The sequence below is a fragment of the Excalfactoria chinensis genome, chromosome 29 (assembly GCF_039878825.1).
Source record: "Excalfactoria chinensis isolate bCotChi1 chromosome 29, bCotChi1.hap2, whole genome shotgun sequence".
Taxonomy (NCBI): domain Eukaryota; kingdom Metazoa; phylum Chordata; class Aves; order Galliformes; family Phasianidae; genus Excalfactoria; species Excalfactoria chinensis.
In genome coordinates, this window is record NC_092853.1 from 57,259 (window position 1) to 75,949 (window position 18,691).

Sequence of the window (18,691 nt, forward strand, 5' to 3'; positions counted from 1 at the left end):
CTTCCAATATGAAAAAGGAACTTCTTTTTCACCCTGTTTTGTGTAATACCTCTATCTCCTAACTCTCCCAAAGCTATTACTATTTATTTGTCAGAAACTTCCATTCGATGCTTCTTGTGGGCTTCCTTCACATAGTGTTTCGTTCCCCACTTGTTATTATGATTTTTCATGCTTTCATTTCATAGACTCTTGGAATGGTTGGAGTAGGAAAAGACCTTTAAAGACATAGTTTAAATTTCATGCCATGGGAATGGACATCTTCTACTTATAGCAATTTGTTCAAAGTCTCATCAAACCTGATTTAGAACAATTCCAATGATGGAATTTAGATTACTGTATGAAATAGATGAACGGTTACTGAGATAATGGAACTGCTGGGATGTGTCATCTTTTTGAGAAAGACTCTCCATGAAGATTCAGAAAGGTGAGCCTTAACTGAATGAAACTGTAATTAGAAGGAAGGCTGGAGTGGTTTACAGTACCCAAAGAAAAGAAGGAAGCTTTGGCACCTTTATTCTGCTAAGTGAAATCATCACTGCTTAGGAAGTGAAGGATATAGAAGCACTACAAAACCTCTCACATGTGCTTGAGGTTTCCTACTAGAATAAGGCAATAGGAATTACTTCCACACCATTTTTAAAGGATCATTAGACTGGTGAGTTGAGGATTTAGTAGGAGAAATAGCAAAACCCCAGTATTCCTTTGTTTGGTATCTATCAATAAAATTTAATCTCAGACCTTTTAGACTCTTAAGAATGACTGACAAACCCTTGCCATGCTTTGAGGCCACAGGAGAGGACCAGGAAGTTCAATTGGCATGTAAGGTAGGTGTGAACTGAACTAAAGGAGCATGATGTGACTGATTCAAATTTGGATATGTGACTCTGATGGGATCTGCTTTTGGACATCTCCTGGATACTGAATTTGGTTCTGTGTGACTGAGATGGGGAACAAAACATAGCCTGGGCAATCAAGATGAATGGTACATCTCGCACCTCCTGCTCTGAAAAGACATTTCAGTTCCCCACATGAGTCTTTAACATAACTGAAGGCTCTCTATGGATACTGAGTGTTACACACCATTTATCAACATGATCTCTAGGGCTTCTTTCTGCTGTCTCAGGGCAGGGGTAGCAAATAGCACTGAAAAATTGTGGTATCAGCTACCATAAACCTAGCCATTTTCCACTGGGAAGCACAAAGTCGGGGATTTTTTTGGACAATGTATCAATCTGATCTCACAATCTGTATTTAATCACACTTTTGGTCATCATCATCAAACCCTTACACGATTTTCAGTGGCTCAGTGTCACGCACTGAAACACCAGAACCTGTTGAGAAGAAGGGAACAAACTTCCTTTCCTGCACGCTACCACCAATGTTAAAAGTGTACAAATCAGTTTTCTTTTTGGCATCATAAAATGAGAGTTTGTTGGCAGAGATGTCCAGGAAGATCTCAATGTTCTGCGGTCTACCTCTCACAGTCAAACGAGTCCAAGGATCCGTGTAGGCCCAATACTCTTGCCCATCTGCTAAGGCTATAACCCAGAAGCCATTCTTTGGGGACAGGGCCACAATCCCTTTACGAGCCACTGATTCAGAAGCAACACCCAAGACCCAGTTTTTTCTCCTTCCAACATCCACTACCCAGTAGTGTCTCCCAGATGTGTATCCTTCCTTTGCCAACACAAAAAGGTGGGAATCAAATCTCTCCTCCCTGTCGGGTACCTTTCTGATCACACCGGTGTCATTCACACTCTTCTCATCTTCAGATACTTCCAGTCTGGGGTGAGCCGTGTCAGCATTCAGGGTGACATCAGCTGCAACGATCAGGTCATGCCATAAGTAGCAGGAAGCAAAAGGTCTGATTTACAGAGTATTTCTTTAATTTGTTTTCACTCATAACTTACTCTCCCTTTACTCAGGGCACAGTCAGTAGCTAATTGCCCCAGTGTAGCCTAGATTCTACCCTCCCATAATCCCAGATGCCTTTGTTCCCATACCTGAATTGTGTGTCAATTTGTCTGGGGGATGGAAGGCCCTACAGAGGGATCTGGACAGGCTGATTGCTGGACTGAGGTGAATGGAATGAAGTTAAATGTGAGCAAGTGCCAGGTCCTGCACTTTGGCCACAAAATCCCAGGCAACACTACAAGCAGGAGGGAGAGTGGCTGTAAGACTGTGTAGAGCAATAGGACCCGGGGTTATTTGCTGACACTTGGCTGAACGTGAGCCAGCAGTGTGCCCAGATGGCCGAAAAGGCCAATGGCATCCTGGCTTTTATCAGAAATAGCATTGCCAGCAGGAGCTGGGAAGTGATCCTTCCTGTGTACTCAGCCCTGATGAGGCTCTACCTTAAGTACTGTGTTCAGTTTTGGGTCCCTCACTACAAGGACACTGAGGCCATGGAACATGTTTAATGAAGCACAACAAAGCTGTGAGGGGTCTGGAGCACAGCTGTTATAAGGAGAGGCTGAGGGAATTGGAATTATTTAGCCTAGAGAAGAGGAGGCTCAGGAAAAACCTTAATGAAGGTTTAGGAAAAACCTTAATGTTCTGTACAGCTACCTGAAGGGGGGCTGTGGTGAAGTGGGGGTCAACATCTCCTATGTAACTCATGATACTACGATGTCCGCACAGTACACGAAGTGCAAGGCGCTCTAGCAGGGTTCCTTTGATGAAAGCATTTGACATCAAGGAAAACTTTGTGGAATCAAACCCATCTCTCCTTCCATCTTCGAATTTCTCTTGACCACATTCAGATATTTTTATAATGTGGGTTAGAATGGAAGAGTGATTTTCACTGGTGCAGTGACAAGGAAATGTTTCTTCCCTCACATCATCTGCACATGATGACCACTGGACAGGACAAGGTGCAATGTTGTGAACTGATCACTTCTCACACCAAACAGGGCACAGAGAAGAGTGTGTCACAGAGGCTGAAGTGGCCAATGCAAGCAGTAACTCCTGGCTACACACAGCTAAAATGCCTCCTGTTGAGCACACATAAGGTCTTTGGCAGTGCACAACAATGAAAAAAGTTATCATTCCTTCCTCTGAGCATGTTGTCTTCAGTATAGCTCTGCACCTGAGCTGGATGTGCATTTCACAGGTGTAATCTGGCTCTGAGAATTCATGTCCATCATCTCCTTTTCACTTACCTTTGTAGAGCTGCTCTATGACAGAACCTGTGGGAAAAAGATAAAAGCAGACAGTAAGTGGATTTGTCAAGGCATGTTGATCTCACCTATAGTAAGACACAGTCTGTGATGCTGACTGAAAGTCGTATATTCTCCTACAGTTGTTTCTGTAGGTTGGACAGCATGTCAAATGCTGCTGTGCCATGCACCATAGAAGGCCTCCACAGATGGGTTAACCAGAGTTTCTCTGGACAACCTGTGCCAATGCCTCACTACCTTTGGAATAACTATTTTCCTCCTAACATCCAACCTAGATTTCCTCACTTTCGGTTTAAACCTACTCCCTCATCCAATCGCTATTGGACTTTGTAAAATGTTGGTCTACATTTCATTAGCTCCCTTTTAGTACCGAATGAATTAAGTCCAGAAAGGAGAAAGAGGTCAACGCAGTGAATCACAGAATCTCAGGGGTCTGAAGGGACCTCAAGCAATTATAAAGTCCACCCTCCCTGCAAAATCAGGTACCCTACAGTAGATTGCACAGGTAGGCATCCAGACAGGTCTTGAATATCCCCATAGAAGAAGACTCCACAACCTCTCTGGACATCCTGTTCCAGTGCTCCATCAACCATACCAGAAAGAAGTTTTCCCACTTGCTAAAAAGGAAATTCCTATGTGCAAGTTTTAGGAAATTACTCCTTGTTCTATTGCTAAACAACACTGAGAAGAGCCTGGCCTCATCCAATTGCTTCTCACATCCCTTTAGATATTTATAAACATTTACCAGATCCCCTCTCTGTCTTTTTTCCTCCCAGGATGAACAGACCCAAGTCACCCAGCTGTTCCTCAAAATGGAGATGTTCCAGGCTGTCATGGAGTCATCTAGATCAATCTGTACCCATGACAAAGGGAGGGGACTGGGGGCAGTAGGTCTGTGGACCCCCTGGCAACCAAAAAGGGAAGCGAAAAAGGGAAAGGGAGAGAGATCCCTTGGATATAAGGTAGGGAGACGGGCTCAGAGAGAAAGGAAAAGAGAGCAGTGTCAACAATCTAAGGAGGAAAACTTATTTTACTAAGTATGATATCAGAATGCACAATAGAATACAATCTAATTGAAACTGAGGCTAATAAATCAAATAATATAAGAGAGAGAGAGAGAGTTCCCAAATCTGAAACCTACTTAACTTAGCCTTATGGCTTGGAAGTGCACCCACCCCGTCCAGGCAGTAGAGAGAGAGAGAGAGACCAAATCAGTCACTTCTATGCATATCCATGACATATCTTTCTCTCTGGATTATTAACCCTTTAATTACCCTTGCTTGCCATGATGTTATGATGTGAAATTCCAATAGCAAAAAATTACAAGACCATGACACAGGCCCTTTGCTATCTAGGGCAAGACCATGGACGAAATAGGAACACTCCCATTACAGCGATGAACCTCCCAGGATAGAAAAGCTTCCTGAGTTGGCAAGCACTTTGCCAGTCGTTTCTATAGTTTCTCTTGAAGTTATGTCAGCAAGAGAATCTCAGAGTCCTAAGACTCTTTTCACTGGAGAGTGAAAGGAGTACAACGCCATCACCACGGGTTATAGCAAGAGGCCTCTTTAGATATACAGCAAACAGGAAAAGGATGATGAAAACTCAGATTTTACGGTACATTCAGTACTGATGAAAAACTGCCATTCATGGAGAAGAATGCCTGCTTAAGGATGGCCATGCTCACAAGCCTGATTATCCATAAAGAACAGATTTTCCTCAGGCCCAGAATACTTGGGTGTATACCCACATTTCAGGTCAGCTCTGAGCTTCTGAAGGTCTTCCTTAGTGGACATCTGCATTTTTTCCAAGGCTGTCTGCAGGGTTTGCACGTTCTCAGAGATTTTCTGTTGGGAAGTCCAGTTGTTTTTCTCTTCCTCCATGGATGGCTTTGCATGCTGGGTCACTTCCAGCTGTCTCTGCATTGCAGCCAGTTTCTCACTCAGAATCTTCTCCATTTCCTCCCGCATGGATTCCACGGTCCTCGAGGTGATCATCTCCACTGTCCTTTCTGTGAAGAAAGAGAGGAATCACTGGAAAATAACACTGCCTCCTGTTGTTTGAGGCCTTGTATCTCTGAGCAGGTAGTGTGTTTCAAGATAGGAATGTCGGGGGAAGCAATCTTTTTAGTTTTAGTTCCTAAGCAGACATTCTATAGAATACAATAAGGCATAAAACATGGCCTTCAGAAGCTCCTTTCAGCAGAAAGGGACCTCTGTAGATTGCAAGAATGTGTAGAGAGGCAGGAATCCATTTCAGGTCTTATTTTCTGTTCTCTTCCTTTTCCAATGGAAGAGAAGTGGGGAAATCAAGCTCCCAAACCAGAGTTCCTTCCTTCCCTCTCCATCTAGACTGATCTGTCTCTCATGTGTATTGCTCCATGAAAGTGAATCCTTATCTGCAGACCAAGGCCCACCAGCTCGGGACAGAAGTGGAAAATAATTCACCTTTGCAGCATTAATTTGGGTTGTTTGAGTGATGGAAGGATGGGGAAAGGACTTTGGATTCTGTCTGAAGGCTTTGCAAAGTCAGCCAGGGCAGGACATGATGTAGGAATTGCCCTATACCACCTCTTCAGGCCACAGTCTGTGTACTATGTGATAGAAGGCTCTTTACTGATTAGCAGTATGAGTGGTGAAAGGGAGAGATTGTAGCAGGTAGAACAGGCTGCAGATGATAGAGCCCATCAGGGTCCTTCACTGCGCGTAAGGAGCTCCTCAGACACTAAGACACCATAGCTGCTCACAGGGAAGGCCTGCCTGGGGGTTGCCATGCTCACCTGCCTGATTCTCCACCTCCAACAGACTCTCTTTAGACTCAGACCTTTCAAGTGCACTCCATGGTTTTGCTACTCTTTCCTCCAGGTCTTCTCTGAGCATCTGAAAGTCTTTCTTTGTGGACATCTGCATGTCCTCCAAACCTTTCTGCAAGGCTTGAATATTATCAGACATCTTTTGAAGGGAGGTCCAGGTGTTGTTCAGTTCCTTCATGGATGGGATTGCTTGCTGGGACATTTCCATTTGCCTCTGCAATGCAGCCAGTTTTTCATTCAGAATCGTCTCCATTTCCTCCCGCATGGATTTCACGACCTTTGAGGTGCTCATCTCCACTGTCCTTCCTGTGAAGAAAGAGAGGAATCACTGGAAAATAACACTGCCTCTCATCATCTTTTAATTCCTAAGTGGACATTCCCTAGAGTGTGATGAAGCATAAAATATGGCCCGCAGAAGCTCTTTTCAGCTGAAAGGGGACACTGTAGATTGCATGAATGTATATAGAGAGAGGAATCCATTTCATGTCTTATTTTTATTCTTTATCCAGTGGAGAAGAAGAGGGGAAATCGAGTTCCTGAGCTACGTAGACCCTTCTGTCTCTCCTGTTTATTGTTAAAGGAATTAAATCCTTCCTCATGGTCCAAGGCACACCAACTCTGAATGGAAGACAACAGAAGAGAGAACAAAATTCCACCTCCACCGCATGGATTTGGATTGATTGAGTGCCAGAGGGATGGAAAAGGGCACAGGCCTTTTGATTCTGCCTGAAGGCTTTTCAGAGTCTGTCCGGGCAGGACAGGATGTAGGAATTGCCCTATACCACCTCTTCAAGCCACAGTCTGTGTACTGTGCGATAGACGGCTCCTTACTGATTAGCAGTAAGAGTGGTGAAAGGGAGAGTTTGCAGTAGGCTGAACAGGCTGCAGATGCTAGAGCACCAGCAGAGTCCTTCACTGTGTGTAAGGAGCATTGAGAGCTCCTCAGACACCTTAGCTGCCCACAGGGAGATGAAGACCTGCTAGGGGTTGCCATGCTCACCTGCCTGATTCTCCACCTCCAACAGATTCTCTTTAGACTCAGACCTCTCAGGTGCATTCCATGCTTTTGCTACTCTTTCCTCCAGGTCTTCTCTGAGCATCTGAAGGTCTTTCTTTGTGGACATCTGCATGTCCTCCAATCCTTTCTGCAAGGCTTGATTATTCACAGAGATCTGTTGAAGGACGGTCAGTTTTTCATTCAGAATCTTCTCCATTTCCTCCCGCATGGATTCCACGACCTTTGAGGTGCTTATCTCCACTGTCCTTCCTGAGAAGAAGGAGAGGAATCACTGGAAAATAACACTGTCTCTCATCATCTTTTAGTTCCTAAGTGGACATTCCCTAGAGTGTGATGAAGCATAAAATATGGCCCTCAAAAGCTCTTTTCAGCTGAAAGGGAACCTGTAGATTGCATGAATGTATATAGAGAGAGGAATCCATTTCATGTCTTATTTTCTATTCTTTATCCAGTGGAGACGAAGAGGGGAAATCGAGTTCCTGATCTACATAGACCCTTCTTTCTCTCCTGTGGATTGCTAAAGGAAGGAAATCCTTCCTCATGGCCCAAGGCACACCAACTCTGAATGGAAGATAACAGTAGAGAGAACAAAATTCCACCTCCGCTGCATTGATTTGTATTGATTGAGTGCCAGAGGGATGGGAAAATGGCAGAGGCCTTTAGATTCTGCCTGAAGGCTTTTCAGAGTCTGTCCGGGCAGGACAGGATGTAAGAACTGCACTCTACCATCTCTTCAAGCCACAGTCTGTGTACTGTGCGATAGACGGCTCTTTATTGATTAGCGTTATGTGTGGTGATAGGGAGAGGTTGTAGCAGGTTGAACAGGCTGCAGATGATAGAGCCCCAGCAGGGTCCTTCACTTTGTGTAAGCAGCACTGAGAGCTCCTCAGACACCTTAGCTGCCCACAGGGAGATGAAGGCCTGCCTAGGGGTTGCCATGCTCACCTGCCTGGTTCTCCACCTCCAACAGATTCTCTTTAGACTCAGACTTCTCAGGTGCATTCCATGCTTTTGCTACTCTTTCCTCCAGGTCTTCTCTGAGCATCTGAAGGTCTTTCTTTGAGGACATCTGCATGTCCTCCAAACCTTTCTGCAAGGATTGAATACTATCAGACATCTTTTGAAGGGAGGTCAAGGTGTTGTTCAGTTCCTTCATGGGTGGGATTGCTTGCTGGGTCATTTCCATTTGCCTCTGCAATGCAGCCAGTTTTTCATTCAGAATCATCTCCATTTCCTCCCGCATGGATTCCACAACGTTTGAGGTGCTCATTTCCACCGTCCTTCCTGTGAAGAAAGAGAGGAATCACTGGAAAATAACACTGCTTCTCATCATCTTTTAGTTCCTAAGTGGACATTCCCTAGAGTGTGATGAAGCATAAAATATGGACCTCAGAAGCTCTTTTCAGCTGAAAGGGGACACTGTAGATTGCATGAATGTGTACAGAGAGAGAGGAATCCATTTCATGTCTTATTTTCTATTCCTTATCCAGTGGAGAAGAGGGGAAATCGAGTTCATGATCTACATAGACCCTTCTGTCTCTCCTGTGTATTGCTAAAGGAAGGAAATCCTTCCTCATGGCCCAAGGCACACCAACTCTGAATGGAAGATAACAGTAGAGAGAACAAAATTCCACCTCTGCTGCATTCATATGTATTGATTGAGTGCCAGAGGGATGGGAAAATGGCAGAGGCCTTTAGATTCTGCCTGAAGGCTTTTCAGAGTCTGTCAGGGCAGGACAGGATGTAAGAACTGCACTCTACCACCTCTTCAAGCCACAGTCTGTGTACTGTGCGATAGATGGCTCTTTACTGATTAGCGTTATGTGTGGTGATAGGGAGAGGTTGTAGCAGGTTGAACAGGCTGCAGATGCTAGAACACCAGCAGAGTCCTTCATTGCATGTAAGGAGCATTGAGATCTCTTCAGATACTCAGATACCTTAGCTGCCCACAGGGAGATGAAGGCCTGCCTAGGGGTTGCCATGCTCACCTGCCTGGTTCTCCACCTCCAACAGATTCTCTTTAGACTCAGACCTCTCAGGTGCATTCCATGCTTTTGGTACTCTTTCCTCCAGGTCTTCTCTGAGCATCTGAAGGTCTTTCTTTGTGGACATCTGCATGTCCTCCAAACCTTTCTGCAAGGCTTGAATATTATCAGAGATCTTTTGAAGGGAGGTCCAGGTGTTGTTCAGTTCCTTCATGGGTGGGATTGCTTGCTGGGTCATTTCCATTTGTCTCTGCAACGCAGCCAGCTTTTCATTCAGAATCTCCTGCATTTCCTCCCGCATGGATTCCACGACGTTTGAGGTGCTCATCTCCACTGTCTGTCCTGTGAAGAAAGAGAGGAATCACTGGAAAATAACACTGCTTCTCATCATCTTTTAGTTCCTAAGTGGACATTCCCTAGAGTGTGATGAAACATAAAATATGGCCTCAGATGCTATTTTCAGCTGAAAGGGGACACTGTAGATTGCATGAATATATATAGAGAGAGGAATCCAGTTCACGTCTTATTTTCTGTTCTTTATCCAGTGGAGAAGAAGAGGGGAAATCAACTTCCTTGAGCTACCTAGACCCTTCTGTCTCTCCTGTGTATTGCTAAAGGAAGGAAATCCTTCCTCATGGTCCAAGGCACACCAACTCTGAATGGAAGACAACAAAATAGAGAACAAAATTCCACCTCCGCTGCACTGATTTGGATTGATTGAGTGCCAGAGGGATGGGGAAAGGGCACAGGCCTTTTGATTCTGCCGGAAGGCTTTTCAGAGTCTGTCAGGGCAGGACATGATGTAGGAATTGTCCTATACCATCTCTTCAAGCCACAGTCTGTGCACTGTGCGATAGACGGCTCTTCACTGATTAGCAGTAAGAGTGGTAAAAGGGAGAGTTTGCAGTAGGCAGAACAGGCTGCAGATGCTAGAGCACCAGCAGAGTCCTCACTGCTGTGTAAGGAGCATTGAGAGCTCCTCAGACACCTTAGCTGCCCACAGGGAGATGAAGGCCTGCCTAGGGGTTGCCATGCTCACCTGCCTGGTTCTCCACCTCCAACAGATTCTCTTTAGACTCAGACCTCTCAGGTGCATTCCACGCTTTTGCTACTCTTTCCTCCAGGTCTTCTCTGAGCATCTGAAGGTCTTTCTTTGTGGACATCTGCATGTCCTCCAAACCTTTCTGCAAGGATCGAATATTATCAGAGATCTTTTGAAGGGAAGTCCAGGTGTTGTTCAGTTCCTTCACGGGTGGGATTGCTTGCTGGGTCATTTCTCTCTGCATCACAGCCGTTTTTTCATTCAGAATCTTCACCATTTCCTCCCGCAAGGATTCCACAACGTTTGAGGTGCTCACCTCCACCACCCTTCCTGTAAAGAAAGAGAGGAATCACTGGAAAATAACACTGACTCTCATCATCTTTTAGTTCCTAAGTGGACATTCCCTAGAGTGTGATGAAGCATAAAATATCGCCCTCAGAAGCTCTTTTCACCAGAAAGGGAAGTCCATAGTGAGCAATAATTTTACTGAGTCAGGAATCTATTTCAGGTCTTATTTTCTATTCTTTCCTTTTCCATTGGAAGAGAAGTGGGGAAACCAAGCTCCTGAACTGGAGTTTCCTCCCTTTACCTCTCTCTGTATGGTTTTTATTCTCCCCCTTGTTAATTTCCAGGTATTGCTCTCCATAATTTACAACTCCAAGCCTCTTGGTGTTGTTTTGCCACCAGACAGCAAAGTTAAAGCCATGCTTTTACCAGCATGAAAATGCTTCTCCCTTCTGCTCTTGTCAGCTGAGGACCAATATATCTACCACCTGATGGAGGACTTTTAGAAGTAATATTCACATGTTCCCTGCCTTCTTCTAAAAACTGGAATTAATACATACATAGAGTTGGTTGTATCTGACACCAGTGAACCTATTAAAGGAGCAGGGAGGTGGTGGAACATCACCCCAGCTGCAGTGTGCTCTATGGGAAGAAGAAAATGGGGTCTGCCACACTCTGGGGGCAGGAAATGAGACAGTGCCCTTGTCTCCCAACCAGAAGCAATACACTGATAGAGTAGGATCTGTCTGACACCAGAGAGCTGGGTCCCTCTGACCACAAGTGTTTCCTCTCAGGTGGCCATGTCTTCTAATTGGGACCAGGAGGGGTTCTCAGCACATCCTGCTCACACCCTTCTGGGCTCTCTCTGATACAACCCTCCTGAGATGTTCCAAGTGATGACCACAAGCAGGAGAACCAGAATCCACTATTCTTACCTGGAGACTCAAATGGGATCCTCTTCTTTTCATCTTGGATGCTTTGTGGTTGTTTCTGGGGCTTGGCATCTTATGTTCATAGGAAAGATATAGGAAAGAGGAAATACAATGAAGCCTATCCTCAAAGGAACATGTAAATACATTGAACTGCCTTAAGGAATAACACAAACATTCATGGAAAAATACCACTGTTAAGTGGTCCCTATGGCCACTAAAACACATCCCTCAGTGCCTCATCTACCCTGTTCTTGAACACCTCCATGGACAGTGACTCCACTACTTTTCCTAGGCAGGAAAAGCAGACTTTCTGAAAAGAAAATGTTCCTAATGTCCACATGAATCTCCTCCTTCACAGCTTAAGGCCATCACTTCTTGTCCTATTGCTAGATGCGTGGCCAACCCACATCTCACCACAGCCTTCAGAGATGTGTTTATAGAGGGCTATGAGTTTTCCTCTGAGCCTCCTGCTGCAGCCTGAACAGTCCCAGCTCCCTCTGCCACTCCTCACATGACTTGTACACCTTCTCTAACATAGAGAGCCATCCATTGCCCCTCCATACCTTCGTATTCCTTTTAAAGCACTTATAGTCCTCCATTTCAGCACTCCAGTCCTAAGAATGATCTACCTAAGTATACTAAGATACTAAGTATTAAGATACTAATATACTAAGTCCTAAGAGTGATCACCACTACTTGTTGTTGTTGGCAACTATGTCATGGTTCTCCTGTTACACCGTAGCTTTCAGTTCCTCCTGTTTGTTGCCCATGCCATTGATGAAGATGCACTTCAGCTGGATACAGTTTTCACTCCTGTCTCTGGAATTCTTCTCTTAGCCTCATCTCTACTGAGCCTGGCTTTATCCCATTCTCCCTTCAAATCTAGTTTAAAGCCACCTCAACAAGCCGCACCAGCTCCTGTGATAGAATCTATTTTCCCTATTGCCACTAGTATATCCCATCTGTCACCAGCAGGCATAGTGCTGAATGAATTTGCCCGATGATCAAAAGAAAGCAAAACTCCTCCAGTAACCCCAACCTCTTTACCACATGTTGATCTGATGGGTTTTTCTCTGCTTCTCAGTATCTTTCCCTGCTTCCAGAGAGACTGAGCAAAACACAACCTGGGCACCCACACTACCAACTAGCTGCCCCAACCACCTGAAGTTCCTCTTGGTAGCTCTTGGGCTTCTACCCATGGCCTCATTGCTGCCTACTTGAACTACAAGAAGTGGGCAATAATCAGAGGGCTTTGTAAGACAAGGGAGCTTCCTAATAACATCCCTGACCAATGTCCCAAGGAGACAACAGACTTCCCTGTGAGTAGGGTCCAGTAGACAAGCAGAGCTTTCAGTTTCCTTCAGAACAGAGTCACTATGATATCAGCCAGGAAGTATTTGCTGAGAAGAAAGGACCTGACAGCAGTATAGAATGGGTTGGGTTGGAAAGGACCTCAAAGATCATCTTGTTCCAACCCCACATGCTATGTGCATGGTCACCAACCAGCAGACCAGGCTGCCCAGAACCACATCCAGCCTTGGCCTTGAATGCCTCCAGGGATGGGGCATCCACCACCTCCTTGGGCAACCTGTTCCAATGTGTCACCACTTACTGAGAGAAAAACTTCCTCCTAATATCCAACCTAAATCCCCCCTGTCTCAGTTTAAAACCATTCCCCTATATGCTACCACTGTCCAGCCTTGTAAACAGGCATTCTCCCTCCTGTGTGTGTGTGTGCACACTTCAAGTACCAGAAAGCCACAATGGGGTCTCCCCAGAGCTTTCTTCAAGCTAAACAAGACCAGTTCCCTCAACCTTTCCTCATAGGAGAGATGCTCCAGCATGCTGGGAATCTTAATGGCCTCCTCTGGACCCATTACATGAGCTCCACATCCTTCCTGTGCTGAAGACCCCAGGCCTGGATGCAGCACTGCAGTTGTGGCCTCACAAAGAGCCAATTAGAGGGGGACAATCACCTCCCTCTCCCTGCTGGCCACCTCTATTTTAATGTAGACCAGGATATAGCTGAACTTCCAGGCTGCAAGCAGAAAGAAATGGAGAGCTGGTGGAAGAACACCACAGCTGCAGAGTGAACTATGGGGTGATGAAAATGGGACCTGACAGACTTTGGGGTAGGAGATAAGCCAATGTCCAGACTGCAAAGAAGGCCCAACAGAGATGGGATGTGGCTTGAGTTGAGGAGGAGCAATAACCCTGGGCTGAGGGTCCAGCACTGTGAACACAGGTCTTCGCACAGCCCCATTTACCTCTTTCCACAAGTACTGGAAATGCATTCCCCTCGCTTGGCTTAGAGAAGCTTTCTTGGGGACTCTTTGGTGAAATCACTTTGCTTTCCTTCTGTGGGGATGTCTCTGTCCTATGGGTTATGTCTGAAAATGAGAGCAACAGGGCAAACATTTAACAACCATGCCTGAGTTTTCTGTCTTAGTCTATCCCACTTCTCTACCTGCTTCCATTTTGCCTCCTGCAGGTCTGAGAGTCAGCAAGCATCTGTGGAGTGCTGCAATACTAACCTGTGGCTATAAGCTAAACTGCAACATCAGGCCACCTGGAAAGAGCTGGGGCAGGAAAACAGCACATCCTATGTGCCTGGAAAGATGGGATTTAGCACAGATTCATCTGCCTGGTCTTCCCAGGCACTGATCATTTCTGGCTTGGCCTGGCAAGTCTCCATAATATTCACCCTTCTTCAGCACATCTGCACTTGGATGTTGCAGAGAGCAAAGACCTGAATGGAAGCCTTTGCAAGAAGCAACGTGGGTAGGAATACAAATCAATGTCACTATTTGCTAGAGGCCACATCTCCTGGACATAGAGCTTGTCCTTCCACTTGGGACTCTCTGTTGCTTAGTGCTCCTTCCCCAATGATCTCTCAATGCCCAATGGATGTTGTGTTGATGGACATGGTTTAGTGGGAGCTATTGATAGTAGGAGAACAGTTGGACTGGATGATCATGTAGGTCATTTCAAACCTTGGTGATTCTATGATTTATATGGGGCTCTATGGTGATTCTATTATAATGGAATTTTGTGTTTAGGGACATGGTTTAGTGGAAGCTATCGGTAATAGGTGAACAGTTGGACTGGATGATCTTGTAGCTTTTTTCCAACCTTGGTGATTTATTCTGTGATTCTATGATTCTATGATTCATGGAACGCAGAGTCACAGAATTACAGTGGTTGAAAGGGACCTCTAGGGCTCACTGAGTCCAACCCCATTGCTAAAGCAGGTTCCCTACAGTAGGTCATGCAGGAGGGTGTCCAGAAGCATCTGGAATATCTCCAAAGAAGGAACACTCCACCATCTCTGGGCAGCTTGTTTCAGTCCCCACTGGAACAATGTAAAGAAGCTCTCACTGTAAAGAAGTTAATGAGTGTATTTGTGTGGAACTTCCTATAATCCATATTCTTCTTGGCCTTTGGGGCCTTGTCTTATCAGAACTGGACACAGAAATCCAAATGTGGGCTGACCAGGGCAGAGCAGAGGGGAAGAATCACTTTACTCGCTCTACTGCCCACATGCACTTGGCTGAGGAGCAGCGTGGTTGGGTCCTGCTGTTAGGAAAGGATCAGCCTGGCCTCTCCAAGACCTGTTGCTTCATAGCACTGCACTGAGCTCTTCTGCAGAACCACCCTCCACTTATTCTGCATGCTCTGCAGAACCCCACGCCGGCTCCTAGGCCTGAGAATGAAGCCAGTTTATAAGCTCACCCTGGAGAGGACTGATCATGCCTGAGCTGTTTGGAAGAGTTCTCACCACATCATGCTTAGAGGGAAAGACCCCTCATGGCTTCTTGTCCTGTGCTCTCATAAATCCCACCCAACACATTCTGGGACATGACCACAGGCTGTGTAAATACAGTCCAGCATACTTACATTTAGACGCATATTCCTGAGCTAGTTGTCGAACAATGTCAGCATTTTGTAGGGATTCTAGATCTTCATGTTCTAATGAAAGATATAGAAAAGAGGAAATGTAAGAAATGTGGGTTTTCTTCTCATAAAGAACCATGTAAATATACTGAACAGCTGTTGGGGAATTATATATCATTAAGGCAGTCGAGGGGGAAGGTGGTGGCTCTTCACTGCAACTACAGTTTTTCCATTGGGGAGAAAACAATGGGATATGTGAAAATATAGGTGGGAATTATTGATCCACTTCTCAAACCTGCAGAGAAAGCTCCACAGAGATGGGATATGGATGTGAGGTGAGGAGATGGGATAACCCTCAGATGAGCATGATTATGATTATGATGATGATTATTGCTCTAATTACCTCTTTCCCATCTTTCTGGACTGCCTTCTCCATTTCTCTGCTTGGCGAGTCTTTCCTTGTTGCTGCTAAATGGATCCACTCTGCTTTTGTGTTGAGTGGGTTGCCCTGGTACATTGCTGAAACCTGGAAAAGGCAATCAGAGCTTTAATCTGCAGACTCAGGGAAAGCAATTTGTACTCATAGTTACTGGATCAGGGCTTCCTCCCAGTAGATCCTGAACTCTTCCTAAGGCTTCATTTGCTTTCCACGAGGGAACACAACAAATGTACCCCGTGAAAGTCTGATGTTGGGCTGGTCACATTGAATTGAGCACAGGCTCTATTTTGTCATTGCTTTTGTATGAAATACAGAGCATGTAAACTTAAGATATATCACCAGCTCCAATGATAGGGTGGTGTGAGTGACTTTTGTAAAGCTTCAGACTTCTCAGGCAATGTAAGAGTTTAGATGGTACAGTGAGATCTTAGTGATTTCTTTCTCTTCTTATTTATGCAACTTAGTCTTGTACACATCTGGTTCCCAGTATCCACATTGCAAAGCCAAAAGATTACATCAAAAATGTCTATTTGTGACATAGACTCCCAAAAAGACACTTGGAAACAAGCACCCTTTCAGTAATGCCATAACCCATAAGAATTATACCGACTCTCCGTGTTGAACTTACCACTCTCACGTATCGTTATGGCAGGCACTTTGGGAAGAAGTTCTGCAATGCAAAATGAGTAAATTAAGAAAAATAGAAACAAAACCAATATTAATAAAAAGGGCGTCCAGAGGACACACTGTTGAATATGTCATTGAATATCCAGGACCAGTTTTCCCACTCTGCAACACAGGGCTGTTGTCAGAGCCATTGGAGCATCTTTGACGTAGACACCCACTCAGTCTGAAAACTACTGCATAATAATAAGCACATTCCTGTGCTTATTAATTCATTCTAATTGGGTACAATGAAGTCATTGCATTGCTAGGACAAGGAGATTCATCCAGTGTTGATGTTCTTCTCATGATTATGCTTGGCTGTTGCTCTCTGTGTTTCTATTTCGCTTTCTTGGGACACAGATGTCCTGTTGTATACCAAAGGGACAGCAGTCACATCCCCCATAGCTAAAGTGACCTGGAATGATGCTTGTGTGGACAGAAGAGGGGCAAGAGGTGAGAGGAAGGCTTTAGTTGAGCCCCTGAATTCACAGACTTATTTTTTATAATACTCCCAGCTTTTAATGGTTCACTTTCTCTTACATCACCATCTAAACACACAAGAAACTCCACTCTTACCAGGTGTCCAAGACATCTCCTGCTTCCAGCTTTCTCTTATCCTTTTCTAAGAGGCCGGTCTGCAAGACAAAGACAAATCCAGGACAGAGCAATGGGGTGGCCACAGGGCTAGAGAACTGCAGGCAGTCATTGGGATGACCTGATGGCCTCCTGCTGATCACTAGAAGACTTTGGAGCTAAGCATTCTCACACTCGCACTAAAGGCCAAAATGCCAAAGACTCGTGGCATCTGCTGGATGCAGCAATAGGTGATTGACACCTGCCACTCTCTTCTACTAAGGCAGAGGATGTGGTCATACACCTTCAAACTAACTCCAGTGCTGGAAGAGATATTGACCAATCACTGTGTCTTGTAGACCTGGACTGATACCACTAAGCCACTCTGTCCCATTTCCCCTCCACTGCTAATGGGGAAGGAAAAAAGGACAACAGAGCTCCTCATCAAGACAAAGAGAAGGAAATTGCTTTCCAGTTGACATCGTCGGCAATACAGACTAAAAGTCCAAGAGCAGGCAAGAGAGACTTTGGAGCACTGGGATGATTGGTTAGCAGATCCAAGGCACAGACAATGCGTTCTGCAGTACTTCCATCAGCAGGGAAATACAATATAAGGAACAATCAGCCCCAGCTGACCAATATGTGTCTCTGAGCCAGTAGAATTTTAGGTATTTCAATCTCAGAATCATAGAATCGTAGGACCCCAACGTTTCAACCCACCCATGCTATGTGCAGGGTCACCAACCAGCAGACCAGGCTGCCCAGAGCCACATCCAGCCTTGGAATTGAATGCTTCCAGGGATGGGGCATCCACAGCCTCCTTGGGCAACCTGTTCCAGTGTGTCACCACACTCTGGGTGAAAAACTTCCTCCTAATCAATAACCTAAACCTCCCCTGTCTCAGTTTAAAACCATTCCCCCTTATCCTATCACTACCCACCCTCATAAAAAGCCAGCCAATCATATAGTAGGACCCTTCTGTTTGCAAGCACACACTGCTGTCTCATGTCCAGCTTCCCACCCACCAGGACCCCCAAGTCCTTCTCCACAGGACTTTAACACAATGAAAGCGAGCTTTGTTCCTTTAGGCTGCGTTCCTCCTTCTTGTTTTATCCCTCTGTAGTCAGCAAGGAACAACAGGCCACATAGAACACCCAGCAATTATCTGATGCATTTTTATTCTTAAAGAATCATGCTGAATATATATATATAAATGCAGTAACGTACCTTGAAGGAATTCTCTTCTCAGTGGTTTCTCTCTTGGGCTGAACTGGCTTTCACTTGAACTGAAACAACGCAGTTACAGGAAGCGTAAAGTACAGTTGGACTTTATGCATTTACAGCAATGAGAGCTCATAAAAACTGCCCTTAGCCTCTCACTGCCTGGCAGAAGAATTTTTATCACCTTGGGCTGGTGTTGTTCCAAGTGTAATTCTTATTTGAGCACTTTGTCTCCTTCTATGGAAGGCTTGCTTGTACCCTGAGGAAGAACATCTGCAGGACATGCGTGGTGTGCAGGTGGAGTTATCACCTTAGATATGTCTCTGGTACAGATAATATATGAATGGCTCCTACACAGTGCAAGTAGACCCCTAAGGGAAAAACAGCTCTCATTTCAGGAATAGGTCACTGCACTGATATCACAGTAGGACAAAGATTGCTGTATTGAAAAGTGCTTGAACAGACACTGAAATAGATACAAACAAGCTCAGCAGAAGGAGCCAAAACCACAATTTATTCCCTTTTCATAGCATAGAATCACTGAATCACCAAAGCTGGTAAAGACCTCCAAGATCATCCAACCCAAACTTCCACCTACAGCCAGTATTTCCCAAGCAAACCATGCCCTTTAATAGACCATCTAAA

General features: G+C 45.1%; 1 protein-coding gene across 1 annotated transcript in view; it reads right to left on the bottom strand.

The window, feature by feature from the left end:
* Nucleotides 1–1,251: 1,251 nt before the first annotated feature.
* Nucleotides 1,252–18,691, bottom strand: part of LOC140263366 (uncharacterized) — a gene marked incomplete at its 5' end in the record, with an annotated part of 102,884 nt that continues 85,444 nt past the window's right edge. Inside the window, 8 exon segments of the mRNA XM_072358247.1 lie at nucleotides 1,252–1,820; nucleotides 3,162–3,188; nucleotides 4,930–5,190; nucleotides 5,959–6,297; nucleotides 6,992–7,258; nucleotides 7,955–8,293; nucleotides 8,998–9,336; nucleotides 10,034–10,366. Coding sequence (XP_072214348.1) covers nucleotides 1,252–1,820; nucleotides 3,162–3,188; nucleotides 4,930–5,190; nucleotides 5,959–6,297; nucleotides 6,992–7,258; nucleotides 7,955–8,293; nucleotides 8,998–9,336; nucleotides 10,034–10,366 — 2,474 coding nt within the window.